This window comes from Dermacentor andersoni, chromosome 5 (assembly GCF_023375885.2).
Source record: "Dermacentor andersoni chromosome 5, qqDerAnde1_hic_scaffold, whole genome shotgun sequence".
Lineage (NCBI taxonomy): Eukaryota > Metazoa > Arthropoda > Arachnida > Ixodida > Ixodidae > Dermacentor > Dermacentor andersoni.
Window position 1 is genome coordinate 156273634 of NC_092818.1, and position 13786 is coordinate 156287419.

At 44.8% G+C, this 13786-nt stretch overlaps 1 protein-coding gene across 1 annotated transcript in view; it reads right to left on the reverse strand.

Annotated features, from left to right (window-relative positions):
* Nucleotides 1-13786, reverse strand: part of Cog8 (conserved oligomeric Golgi complex subunit 8) — a 46713-nt gene that overhangs the window by 28335 nt on the left and 4592 nt on the right. The window contains exons 3-8 of the mRNA XM_050178960.3: nt 12668-12792; nt 11620-11723; nt 7152-7326; nt 5912-6073; nt 3065-3116; nt 1779-1942 (exon numbers count right to left, since the gene is read on the reverse strand). Of these exons, the coding sequence (XP_050034917.2) occupies nt 1779-1942; nt 3065-3116; nt 5912-6073; nt 7152-7326; nt 11620-11723; nt 12668-12792 (782 nt within the window). The remainder of the gene's footprint in view (nt 1-1778; nt 1943-3064; nt 3117-5911; nt 6074-7151; nt 7327-11619; nt 11724-12667; nt 12793-13786) is intronic.

The following is a 13786-nucleotide window of genomic DNA, read 5'->3' on the forward strand; positions in this document are numbered from 1 at the left end:
TGTGGCACAGCCTGTTGAAGGATGTTGATGAGCATTGCTGAGAACGTTAGAGATGGCACATTAAGTGCACCCTGACAGCAGATGTGTAGCTGTGTTGCATCACATAACCTTTGAAGAATTGTTGTGTCATTGGCCGATTTTACATTTGAAAGGTGTTGCAGTGTCGTCAAATCGTACTGAATGATCCTTGTTCGATCGCCAAACCTTTCCGTCAATAACACAATGGCGTTTGTGTAGCATGATCCGGATGTAAGGAATCCAGCAATTAATGCTGCTGCATCACCAGCCAGGAAGCTTTTGAGGTAATAAGAATTAGGGGGAAAACATCAAATCGTTGTAGGAGCCTGTCCACTCATTGAGGTCCCTCTTGAACATTGAGATATACAGCTGTGGCAATTGGGGCCCCACAAATCTGGCTGGACTTTCATATGTGGTGGGTGATATGGCTATGCCATCAGTGCTCCAAGCTTCGGACTGCATGCACTGTGCTCTTTCTATCTGGCCGATTTGGCAACGAAGCTCAGCAAGCATGCTAATTGCTTGATCGCTATATTCCGCTGCAGCAGTGTACTCCTGTTCGAGCTGTTCGGTGGGAACATATTCCTGAAACGGTGCATTAGACTGCAAAAGCTCATCATTTCTCATGGACAGATGATTTTGAACAGCTGAGAGCTTTGCGGCGATGGAAGAATCAAGCTAGGATCGGGCTTCCTGAATGATCTTAGTGCTCCGAGCCTGTCATGCAGATTGCTTGCCTTTAAGTCGATGCATGTGAAGAGCGTTGAAGCTGACTGGTGTCCCTGCACACGCGCGGATCTTCGCATCCATGATCAGTCAATTCCTCACCGCCCACGGCGCGAATCAAGAGTAGGGTCCAGTCAGTCGTGTGTAGAATAGGCACAGGTCCACACGTGTGCTTTCAACACCAAACATAGATGCTTAGACGGCAATGGGTTAGAAAAAACTCCGACGGGAGCCATGGCGTAGCACCTGCGTATTCTGTCTTCTTTCTTTTCTTTGCCAACACTGGCTGGCCGCACTTATTTAACTTCATCTTTTTCTACAGCGGTGAAGCATACCAAGAGTGGGAAGGGGCAATTGTCAAGGAACACAGTGTGTATTCCTTAATTATACACATGTGCACCCGCTGTCTCCTGCCACAGTATGAGCACCAATGCAACTAATGGTAAGTGTACCAGCAGGCCTACCGAACTATTTCGGACATGCCTGTGGCGAGTTGAGCTCTTGGGGGCAGTGAAAGGCATGCATTCATTTGTTTTGGACTACCCAATTTTTCGGATGTTTTCGTGGCCCCTAGGAAGTCGGAAAAATCAGATGTTGACTGTATTTCCAAAAGTAATTGCAGTCAAGCTTAAAATGAACCCATAGCAACCTTGAGCTCTGCCAACATCTCATGATGGCGATCACACTGTGTCTGACGGCTCTGATGGCAGCCAACGCCACGAATGCAGATTTGGTTTTGAGTTCAATTCTACAGTGGAGGCCATTTTTAGACCCATTTTTTAGGAAAAAAGATGTGCATAAGATTCGTGTAAATACGCTATCAATGAGTGCCTGTCACTTTTGTGAATGCAATGATCCTTACTGTTCGCTTTTGATGTAAATCAAGAAGACCTTATATATTTTAATTTGTTTTCCATTGAAATGCAGCAGCCTGATGCAGGTGCTCAGTCCATAACTCTGTGCTCAGCAGAGCACCACGGCTGCATGGGCGCCCCGGTCTACTTCGAGTTCAGTCAGTGAACGGCCACGCTTACCTGGCTGGTTATCCAACTGTAGAAGATGGTGGCTCCGAGGGCGTCGGGATCCTTTCCTAGACCGGCCAGGGGGTCATCGTCAGAGAAGATGGCACGATACTGAGTCACAATGTCGAACAGGTGTACCCGGCAGGCCTCCACCACACGCGTGAGATGTGTGTAAGCTGTGAAGAAAGCAAGGAAGGGATGCAGAAATGAGAAGTTCGGCAACTGACTGTTCTCAATGTCTGCTTCTGTCACAGCTTTACAAGCAACCAGACATCCCAGACACTTCATGCCTATGGTCCTGCGCATTTTAGGCAGATTTGGGAGCATCACTTTCACCGAGTTACCTTCAGAGCCCCTGAGGACTCATTACAGCTTTATGAATTTGCTGACATTTGAACTCCTTGAGGGCAATTCATGGTAATTTGGTGAAAATTATCACGTTCATGTGTCCATTTGCAGGGTCTGATTTTCAGGTAGCCTGGACTAAGGCATTCGTGTCCTTAACTGATTGAGTCAACATTTCAAAGCAACACTACAGCTGTAGATGACACCATACGGAAGGTTCCAGACTAATATCACGTGGGGTACTTCAATGTGCACTTACGGCTTGATACACGAGTGCCTTTGCATCCTACTCCCATTAGAATGCAGCTGCAATGGCTGGCAATCAAAGGTGTGACCTTACCCACCGTGGTTGCTCAGTGGCCATGGTGTTGGGCTGCTGAGCACGAGGTCGCGGGATCGAATCCCGGCCACGGCGGCCGCATTTCGATGGGGGCAAAATGCAAAAACACCAGTGTACTTAGATTTAGGTGCACGTTAAAGAACCCCAGGTGGTCGAAATTTCCGGAGTCCCCCACTAAGGCGTGCCTCATAATCAGAAAGTGGTTTTGGCACGTAAAACCCCATAATTAAATTTTTTTACAATCAATGAACAACAAGTGAATTTTTTTTTTTTTGCCCAGCTAAAAGCCGAAGTAAAAAGGAACAATGCACACAGCTTGGATTTGACAAGTTCATCATGCAGATTGAAGAAAGTCAATTTTCCAGCTTATAAATGTTTTTCACTGAATTTTTCACTAAATGTTAGTACATGTACTACTGAGTTTGTGTGCTTTGCCTGTCTTAGTCTGCCTTGTTCTACGAGTTCTATAGCATAGCACGATTATTGCATTTCTATCACTGCTATCAAGGTTCATCTGACGACACTTGTTGCAATAGCCTCAGATGTTTGCCACCTCTAATGAAACAATATAACAGAAAGCAAAAGACTGCAAGAGCAACAGTGCAGGACTTACCATCTTTTGTTGGAATGTTGTTTAGGACACTATCAAACCAGGAGCCTCTGGCCTGAAAGCACATTTATAGATCACTGTAGAAAATGGAGTGCTGAAATTGTTAGCTGGAGCATCAACACATTCTTCCACAGATTATGGAAACATATTTCTCAAAAATGGTGCTAAGCACATGATTTCTGCTAAATGGATATTACAGTCATTTCTAACAATATTGAAATGCCAAGAAAATCCCATTGTTATAACCAATAATAGTTAAAAATTAGAAAGAGGCAGAGGGGACAAATATTCCAACATTTTATTTTGACATAAAGCACAATTGAACTCACTTATAGCATTACCAATTTTAACAATACTTAAGCGTAACAATGAACAGCGGCCCCACCCTGAACTTCTGTATGAGTTCTACCATAAACTGCTTATCATAATGTTCCCATGGTATATTACTGGTAATAACAATTGAATTTGGTGTTACGGCTGGTACTGGTTGTTACGGGGACGGGGTTTGGTGACTTTCAACAGCCTCTGCTTGGAGCTGAAACCAAACTGGCCATCGTAGACGGTCCAGCAGGGAAGACGAGATGATGTAGAAACAAATAACAGAAGTTTAACGCATGTTACCGCTGGTACCGGTTGTTGTGGGGACAGGGTTCGGCAACCTTCAACAGCATCTGCTTGGAGCTCAAACCAGATTGGCCATCGTAGAGGGTCCAGCAGGGAAGACGAGACGATGTAGAAACAAATAACAGAAGTTTAACGCATGTTACCGCTGGTACCAGTTGTTGCGGGGACAGGGTTCGGCAACCTTCAACAGCGTCTGCTTGGAGCTCAAACCAGATTGACCATCGTAGAGGGTCCAGCCGGGAAGACGAGATTATGTAGAAACAAATAAGAGAAGTTTAATGCATCGTTACGGGTGAGCGGTGCGCTCCAAGACAAAAAGTACAAAAACTTTCAGCGTGTGTGCACCTGCAAGCATGGGCAGAGAACATCAGTCTGTGGTGTCTCACTAGCCTTCTTATACCCTCCACCATCCGGGCAACCTCCTTCACTCTTGTTCCATGGTAGAGGGCTTTGTCAGCACACTGGTCTGCTCACACAGAGGAATACGGAGAAAAACCACTCTCTGGTAATCCACACAGAGGAATACAGAGAAAACCGACTCCCTGGCGTAGAGGGGTTGAACCTAGATCATGTCGTGTCAACACACTGGTCAACCAACACAGAGGAATCCTGAGAGATACCAATCCCTGGCATAGAGGGGGTAAACGTAGGACAAAGGAGAGTAGGATTTGCACTGGTGCATAAACCCGTCGCCCACACCCGACTAACAAGTCTTTGCGTGTTGATGAGCATGATGATTAGGCACGCCGAGTCTCACACGCTTGGCATCTGTTCCATTCATTGCCGCACACAGTGAACCGCAACACTGGCTACAAGGTGTCCGCACCGAAAAGAAAAGAAATCCAGGAAAAGAAAAAGGAAACATCTGCCCCTTCACCACACCCACCTTTGAGCTGTGCATAACCACCTTTGTGCAGTGCAGCAACGGTACACCTTAGTCGTCCCTATCCGGTCGGTCTGTGCGGGTGTAACAAAGGAGCTCATGTTCTTTTTAAGAGAATTTTGGTTTCTTTTTCCTTTCAGAGTGCACACCCAGTAGCAAGATTTAAACGTTATAATCAATAACACGGCATGCAGTAAGCAGTTTATTTTACCATGGAACACATACAAAAGTTGTGAGTGCGTCAGCTGCTCATTGCATATGATGTCCAATATACTGTTTAAACTGGTATCGTCACAAGTGTGTTCGACTGTACACTCAGACCTCGATATGCTGAACATGAATATAACAAATTATCGAATTACAACGAAATATAAATGTTGGAAAATTCTCACTGTTATCAGAGTGCAATAAATTTATACATATGCTTATAACAAATATTGACTATAATGAAGGTATTTTCGTGTTGGATGCGATTTCAGATTTCGTTTATATCAAGGATCGACTGAAGTTCATTGCCGCTAAACCTCAATTCCACAATTGGGACATGTAGTCCTAAAAATTTAATTACAAATTTATTTAGTGAAATTATGTTAAATAGTTAATATCACTGCAATTTGTCTGTAAAGTAGTGTTAGCCTTGTCAAATGAACCTGCCAATGTGACAAAATCGCAGCACCTACCACAGAAAATGGATTAAAACCCAGTACATATAGTGGTGGGCAGCATTATTATTCCTCCGAACTCCTTGTGGAAAATGCTCGAGTGTACTTACATTTTTTAAACTTTGGCCTTGGCCATTCATTTTTTTCTTTCTTTTAGTTCATCAGATGTTTGCCCAGCAATATAAATGTAGTCATATGTGCAGCCTTTACCTGCCCATCTTTCCCTCCCCCCCCCCCTTTTTTTTTCTCTTAGTCAAAAGCATACACGATACTCTGTGCCTTTGCCTTATATGTCGTTTGGCTGTGTGCTGCAAATTCTCTGATGCTCCTGAAACTCCAGACCTCTAGATGGTAAGTAGGATTTTTTTCCCTTCCCCAGGATGTTGGAACTTTTGGCATACAACAGGACCTCACTTAAGCAGCCTGTTGTCAGCATGGTGGTCGCAGGCAACGTAGCTCGTATACTTTTGACAAAGACAGTACATGTGACCTGTTTCCGCAATACATAAACACCGGTAGGGCGTGTCTATTCATGAAGCTTGATAAATTTAAGGGGTGCTAAAAGTAAGAGAGCCTTTAACAGAGCACGCAGCCGCTGGCAAGATCAAGTAAAATATTCACAATGACATAGAAGAAGAAGCATACCCAAAATTTACTGGAAAGAATTGCGCATAGTGTTACCTGAAGAAAACGAACACGCAGTTCTGCCTCAGAGTAGACATCCATGCGCCGCAGGTAACCGATCACCTTGAGGCATGCAGGAAGTTGAATGTTGGACCGCAGCTGTCCTACCAGCTGGCTTAGCATCAGCTGCTGGGACTCACGGACTTCTGCGCCGATGCTCTGCAATGGGTAGAAGGATCGACTGATGCATCCACTCATTTATTCATTTACGTATTTCCTTGATTCATTGATTCACATTTCCATGTGCACATGTTTTGCACTTTTCATTAGTGAGCACGAGTTGGCTCAAATAAAAGCTTATGTTTCTTGAGTTTGTTGTCACCTGTCCGGCTGGCCTGAACCTGTTGCGTTAACATTACACCTGGCGAAGCTGCTGGCTATGTCCATGACAGCTCTGAGGTACTGGAACACCAATGCTTTCCTGAACATGGACAACAAAGTACAAAACTAGAAGTGTGGATAGTCAGAAAAGTTGGTAACATTGCATCTTTAAGGACAAAGCAAGCAGTACAATGCAAAAATAAAAAATAAAAAGTACTTCAGTGACTGGTTCTCTCCGCTATACACAATGTACAGACCCAACATGACTGCATATACATAAGCTTGCTTCTGATGGGTGTACACAAGGGCAGCACGCAGTGCCAAGCTGAGACATAAACCTTCAAATCGGGCTTCCGGTTCCTGTAGCCATCTGCAAAAACACTATTTCACGGCTCTTTCAAAGTGATTGTCTTTGCCTTGTCTCAATGCCATTCTCATTGCCAGTGCCTAAGAATGTTGACATCTCAGTGGTCACACAAAGTCTCAGCACTAGCTGGTCCAGCCCGTCTATGCTCACATGGGCACTATAAATGGGTGGGGCTGAGACAACCTACCCCATGCTGTTGGGCTGGCTCAGCCTGACTCAACGTTTGTTCAGTTTAACCGGCTAGTGTTTACACAAACTCGGCAGGCCAGTTTCAAGATTCAAGATGCATTTATTTCTCCAAGAGAAAAAGGCTGGGGACAAAAAGCTGCCTTGAAGCAGCTTGACGGGGTCCGGGGCCCATTTACAAAATGGGCCCCGTTTGAGTTTGAGCTCGACAAACCAACACGACCCGCTTCTGTTGGGTTCACATGAACACCCTGAATGCCAGGAATTCGAACATGCCTATGGCAGGATTTTTGACTAACAGGCTACGCTAGCCACAAAGCTCCACAGTGTCTGGCCAGCAAGAAATAGCAAAATGAGACAGACCGCAATGAGAGGAATGGCAGCGGCATGCTTTTTTTCGAGTCTTCGCACATAGGCAGCCAGCTCCAAGGCCTCGTCATAGCAGCCATTGCGAACACACGTCTCCATCAGCTGTGAGAGCTCCAACACTTCCAAGAGCTGTGGATGCTTGGACAGCATCTGGGACATTTGGCGCCATCTACACACACAAAAGGACAGTGCAATGTAGTGAAGCTTAACAAGCAAATTTCTAATGCTACAACATACTATATACATATACTTTTTTTGTAGTTGACCAGATGGTATGAAAAAGACAGACCATGAGACAACAAGTAGACCGGAGAAACTTTTCAGAGGTGTGCGAGAAGCCAATGAAGGTGAGAGCTTGTATAGGTCCCATAATGGTTGTACAGAGCCCAGGAGCAGTGCAGTTCTGAGACATTTGATGCCGCCAGCCGGAGGAAGTTCTAATGACACAGTTGCTTCTCAGCATGAGCTGTGATGTGGGCTGGGCTTCGCCACTCACTGTCATATCCATGTGCTTTTGCAGAGCTCCCCCTTTCTGATGGTTCTGCCCGATGACAAGGAGAGCTAGAATAGGCGCCAGGTGGCAGGAATCATTTTTAAAGAGACACTAAAGGCAAATTTTAAGTCGACGCGGACTCTTTAAATACCTTTCCAGAAACCTCGCAACGTTTATTTCATGCCAAGAAAAGAATTAGTTTACGAGAAAATTGTATCTGAAGGGTCTGAATACCTTTTTTCGAAATTCAAATTTCCCACCATTCAATCCGGGGAGTGGTGGCATTGCATACGCCATCACCGCCCTTTGCTGCCCATGGCCGGGCTAGAGGGGCGACGCGCGCGCTCTTTCATGGCCTGCGCTTCGGAGCTAGTTCCCATCTTTCACCGCCGCTAGTTCGTGGTGCTGTCACCCCACCCGGGCCATTTCAGCTGACTGAACCGGACGGCCTCCCTCGTTTGTGGAGACCGAGGAACAGTTTATATCTGTTTACGCTAATTTACATTCCCTTCCTTATTGGCGTTCTCGAAATGGGTGATTCCCCCCCCTCCCCCTTCTCCTGGAATTCTTGGCTTATAGGGCCGAACAGCAGTAAATTATCTTTGCGAAGCTTCGCATCATGAAAATTTGGAAAAACACTTCAACACAAAGGATAAGACGCAAATGATGTGAATTACTCTTCAGTATACTTTTTATTGAATAATACCTGCTGCATTTCTAACATTGATTTCAGCAAAGTTTGGTACAAACTTCGATAAAAGTTTGGTACAAACTTCGATTAAAGATAATCACTCAGAAGAGGCGCTGAAGACTGCGTAAACAAGTAGTTTGTAATGGGACAATTTCTTCCTCGTCGACAAGCCCGAGTAAGTCACTGACCCTGGTTTAGCGGCTTGACGTTTCCTTAGGTAATCCAGCTCATCGTGAAACAACTTGGCCTTCACAATCCGATCAAGGGCAGCTGTAACATCCCTGGCATTCAGTTGATTGTTGCTGCTGCACATTTGTCGAATTCTTCCAAAAAGTGCCCCGATTGGACTGCTATTTAATTTCTTCGTCAGCACATAACTGACACCTTTCTGCAGCAAGAAGCGTGTTGTTTCCAGAGTGGACTGCATTGTGAAGAGCAAGGCTTGAAATGTCTCTTCTGTGAGTGCGCCATTGCCTGAGGGGACTGAACATGACTGCACATTCCTTATGTATACAGTGAACTCATTTTCTAGCCACAGAAAATGATGATCGTTCATATTACAGATTGGCGCCTTGTAGCCACTTCCTGCATAGGATGTATCATGTATGTCAAACCATTCCTCTAATGTTTTCAGAAAACGAATGGTGGCTAACTTCTTAATGGTGGCTAACTTCTTAATGGTGACTAGCTTCTTTAAAATCATATAAGGCCTTATCTCCACAGTTATTCTCCTGCAGATGCTGTAGCACTTCACAAACCTGCGGTGAGAACATTTGAACAGCACGCAGCACATTTTGATTTTCCAAACTCGATGAATAGACATGTTTCCTCGTTAGGTTTCGAGCGAGTTTCACAGTCATCAGCTTCTGATACTGATACAGCTCTCCGTCCGTTCTTACCGGCTAGAGGAGAGGCGCCTACTGAGGAGAGGTAGGGTTGGGTCGATGCACCCCCGCTCGGCGAGCGTGGCAACCAGCCGTCAAGACTACACCTTAGTGTTCCCTCATAGGGCACGCAGGCTGTAAGAAAGAGTGCGCGCGTTGCCCGTCTAGCCCGGCCGTGTGCTGCCATCTGTGAGTAAGACGGTGCCCTACAGACAGCGGCACCGAGTGAAGACAGAGCGGCGAATTCGCTGCTGCAACTGCTTTTAGGTCAAGTAGCGTAGACCGTTCGGGCATCTCTTGACATCACACGGAAGTTGAATTCTCTGATACTTGCAGTTTGTGCGAGTTTCGCGAGCCAGCAAAACCAGCGCAGCCCCACGCGATTAGGAAAGTACTGAAACGCGAAAGCATGGGCAGCACAGAGTTGAGCGAAAACGAAACCTTTCGACCGCCCGTGTCGTTGTCAACGGTAATTTCAATGAGTTCTTTTTTCTAAACATGAATTGGAAGTGGACAAGTAGCATTTTATTTCATCTTATAATACAATACTAGGATGCTTTTTGCAACGAGTATTGAGTACTAGTGACAGAATTTAACTAGGGAGTACTTTCGTCATCGGGCAAGTGCAAGTCAAGGGGGAGTCTCTAATCATGTACTGCATTTACCTCAATCTCTCGATTATTAAGGCTCTGTTCGCTATAATATTGACGCCTTAGAGATTCACGAGCACTAATCTATCACTTCAGCTTGACTTGGTATTTGCCTTTAGTGTCACTTTAATCAGCGCATGTCTCGACGCGACAATGCGGCTCCTCAACATGAGATAAAAAACCACATGCTTGTGCATCCTGTGCATCCGTTGGACCCAAGTTGGTCCTAGGACTGGCTTTCAACCTGCCTACCTCAGCACAGCAGCTCAATGCTCTACCCATTAGACCATAGACTTCCCAGTGCCCAGTGACCCAAGTTGGCATAAGAGAGGTTAGGAAAGGATGGACGGACATACTGCGAAATGGGCGAAATTCCCAAAGATTGTTAACCACGTGATTAAAAAAAAACTCCAGCGGAAACTATCTCTCAATGAATGTCGACATTAATGTGATCAGCACTGAAGCAATGCAAGAAGACATGATATTGCCCCCGCTGAAACATGTATGCAGCTGGGCTTCTCTCTCGCACTTCCCACTGCGTCATCTAGTGGTGCCGCCATAAGGATCGTGCATGGCACAGGTTCGATTCCGCTGAACATTGGGGGAATTTCAAGGATAATTTATGTCCCTGTTGAGCAGGACATATATAGTGGTACATACCTTGTTGGCATCAAAAAGGCTCATTGAGGAGCGGCACACACCCACTGTTACATACCTAGTGACCCGAGTTGGTATCAAATAAGTTCATTGAAGAGCAGGAGGGGAATTCTGTAAGAGTACACCTAGTGGAGTGTCCATTTCAGCCACTGCTGATGTGCTGATTGGATGGAGCTGTGCGAGTGAGAAGGAGATGAGTGGCCCCAGCCGATCAGCGGCGGTTGAAATGGACAGTCCACTAGGTGGACTCTTACAGAATACACCCCCAGCACACACCGAGTGGCATGCTCCTTTTCTACACACTTCTTTTGACTTTCCCTGCTAAGCAAAGGATTCATCATGAATGTATAAAAAAAATTAAAACAATTTTGAATTGAGAGCTTTTAGCATACATATCTAGGAGTAGTTCAATTTGACAAGACGTCCTGTTCCAGTATCAAAAATACAATTGTGATCACATTGACAAAATGGGATTTACAGCCAAATGTGGTGCATTGCCTGATGGTTGTTTAGCTGCTGACCACTCTATGTTTATTTGTTGGAAGGGTCAAGTTTCTGCTCAGTAATCAGGAGTTTGCACTGGGTTGTGAGTAATGTACATACTTAACAAAATTTTTTGGAACAAGGTTAACAAAGCACTAAACAACAGCTTGTGTACTAACATGCAATATAGTTCATTATGTAGGCGACTATGCACTTAATTTTTGCTAACGAGACAAACTTCAACTGCTTGGTAGTTGATGTGCTCAAGACTTCTAGAGAACAAGAGCTTGGCCTGAACTTCCAATATGAGACCCTGAAAAAGCACATCATACAGTCCCTTGACATCCAGCTCATGCTAAGGAGTATACATGTCTGTTAGGCATGTACATGGTGGTCTATTAAAGAACTCTAGAACTTTCTATGCAGACTGACTAAACTAGGCAAGAGTTGTGTTACCTTCTCCTGCTTCTGCTGTGAACAAGTCTTGTGAGCATGCAATGCAGCATAGGACTGATACCCAGGTTAAAAACTTGCATATCTTTTAGTTGTTCATGGCACACAACAGAATAAACAGAAAAGTTATATATGAATAGGCAATGCTCACCTTGTGGTGATTTGCTGGGATTGCAGGCTGAACTGCTGGCACTTCTTGGCAAACTCTGGAAGCTTCTCTTGCAGAGCATCCAGCTTTCCTTCAACCACACTGAACTATGAAGGTATTGGGGGAAAAAAGAATAAAAACAGAAGTAGGATCAGTCTGTCTGGTATTCGAATGGCCCTGGAGGGGGCAGAATTCACATTCAGTGTCTTTCCTCACTCCTGTTGTCTAAAACACATTTGCAACTTAAAACAGTGATGCTTTTATGGAAAGAAATAAATTTGCTACAAATAAACTGAGATGTTGCAGTTTTGCCCATACTGTGAAGCAGTGACATGACAACCAGCACAATGTTATGCACAGTAAGTCTTGGAACTGTTTAAAGTGGTACTGATCAAAGAAAAGATTTGCACATGTTGCATGAGAAACTTCCTTTCAAGGATGACAAAAAAGGTTATTCAATGACTACTCGCGATCAAGTAGTTTTTATCTGTTGGCATTCCCTGATGGTAGAGAAGTGGAGAGATGTGTCCTTTTCTTCCTCCTCTTACCTATATAGCCTTTCGTTACTGCTGTCTTTGCTTAAATTATTTGGCCTCTGTGCTGGCTCATGGATTAGCCACAGGGTTTGACATCAGCCAATCATAGCAGCTGGCAGCACGATAGCACTCTCAAGTCAGAGCATTTTTCTCTACTGTAGCATAGACTGAGTGGCTGACAACTAAAGGCTCTGAATGACAATCTCTCGATCCAGACTTCAAACTACCACCGGGCACAAGAATTATTTCTTCACAAACTTCCTGCGAAGCCTTTAGGATCACTGGCAACAGCCACTGGCGACCAAAATCAACATTGAAATGACACGGGCACGTGAGCCCATAAGAGTTATCACTGTAAAATTCTTTAAATAAACTCAGTACATGTTATAACTCGGTTGTTTTAGTGTGGAGACCTCTTGCTTGAGCCTTCAACAGCTTTTGGTGTTTTCGTGCAGTGAAACGTGCGTTACAAACAGACCAATAGACCATTACATTTGCTTCCCACTGCCACTCACCTCTTTAAAGATGTCCTTGGAGCACTGCGCTGTCTTAATGAATGTCTTGTAATTCTCAAAGGCCAACTTTTGTGTCTGTTCCAAGACTAGTGCTTTCTCTTCAGCCAGTCGCTCTGGCTCATGAGCTGTTCGGGGCACAAATGTACAAGCAACAAATTTGTGACAAACAAGCTACAGCAATGTCTTAAGCTGTGGAAATGGGAATGAGTGCGTTGTCTCAACAGCCATTGTTAAGCTTAAAAGCTGCGAAAGCACTGCTTCGTCCACATTACCCCTGCGATGATTGTGTGACAGCCTATGAAATTACAATGATAATAGACCTGCAAGAGGGGAACTGTGTAGCTATCTTGGAGTACTATAGCAGTGTATACAGATGAGGATGCAAGGCCCACGAAAAATACAGACATGGCGCTAACTTGCAACAATATGTTTTAGTTCTGGGTACCAGTGCTTCACTTATACCCTCTGCCTCGTGCACCAGTGAACATGTGCATTGGCATAATTACTTATTAAGTAGACAAAAATTACAAACAACAAGTCTAGCAGACACCAATTTCACAAAGAAGAATGCTGATACTTTACTCATTTCAGCTCATGCACAGAAATTATAATTCTTTATTTGACGGTGCAATAGTTGGTTTGCTAATGCATGCATCACCATTCCTGGCAATTCCAATCTTCGTTTATAATCAGGCGAGTTAACTCCCACTTGTTTCTGCCTAGAATTATAGCATTTTCAAAATGCACTCTTCATCTATGTTCTAGGCAATGATGGGACACGAAAGTTTGGCACTACCCATCTCGCAATGACTGTGAAAAGTAATGCATTAGCGTTGAATCAACATAGCCACACAACGAATTGCCATCCTTGGAAGGAGCTATGTAGGAGGCGTGTTCTGCAGCAGGACTCCACTTTTGCACTTCCATAAGAACACTCAGCACCACCTAGTGCATCCGCTGCAAAGTCTGCACGTGGCCTCTGAAATGCATGGTGCACTGATGCATGAATACACTGAGAAACGCGTCATGTGGCAACAGAGCTCCTCTCTCCCCCTTTTTTTCTAGGCCGGCTGCACCCTCTAGTGGTGCTGCCAAGAAGTTTGCGCTAGTGCCTGCTAA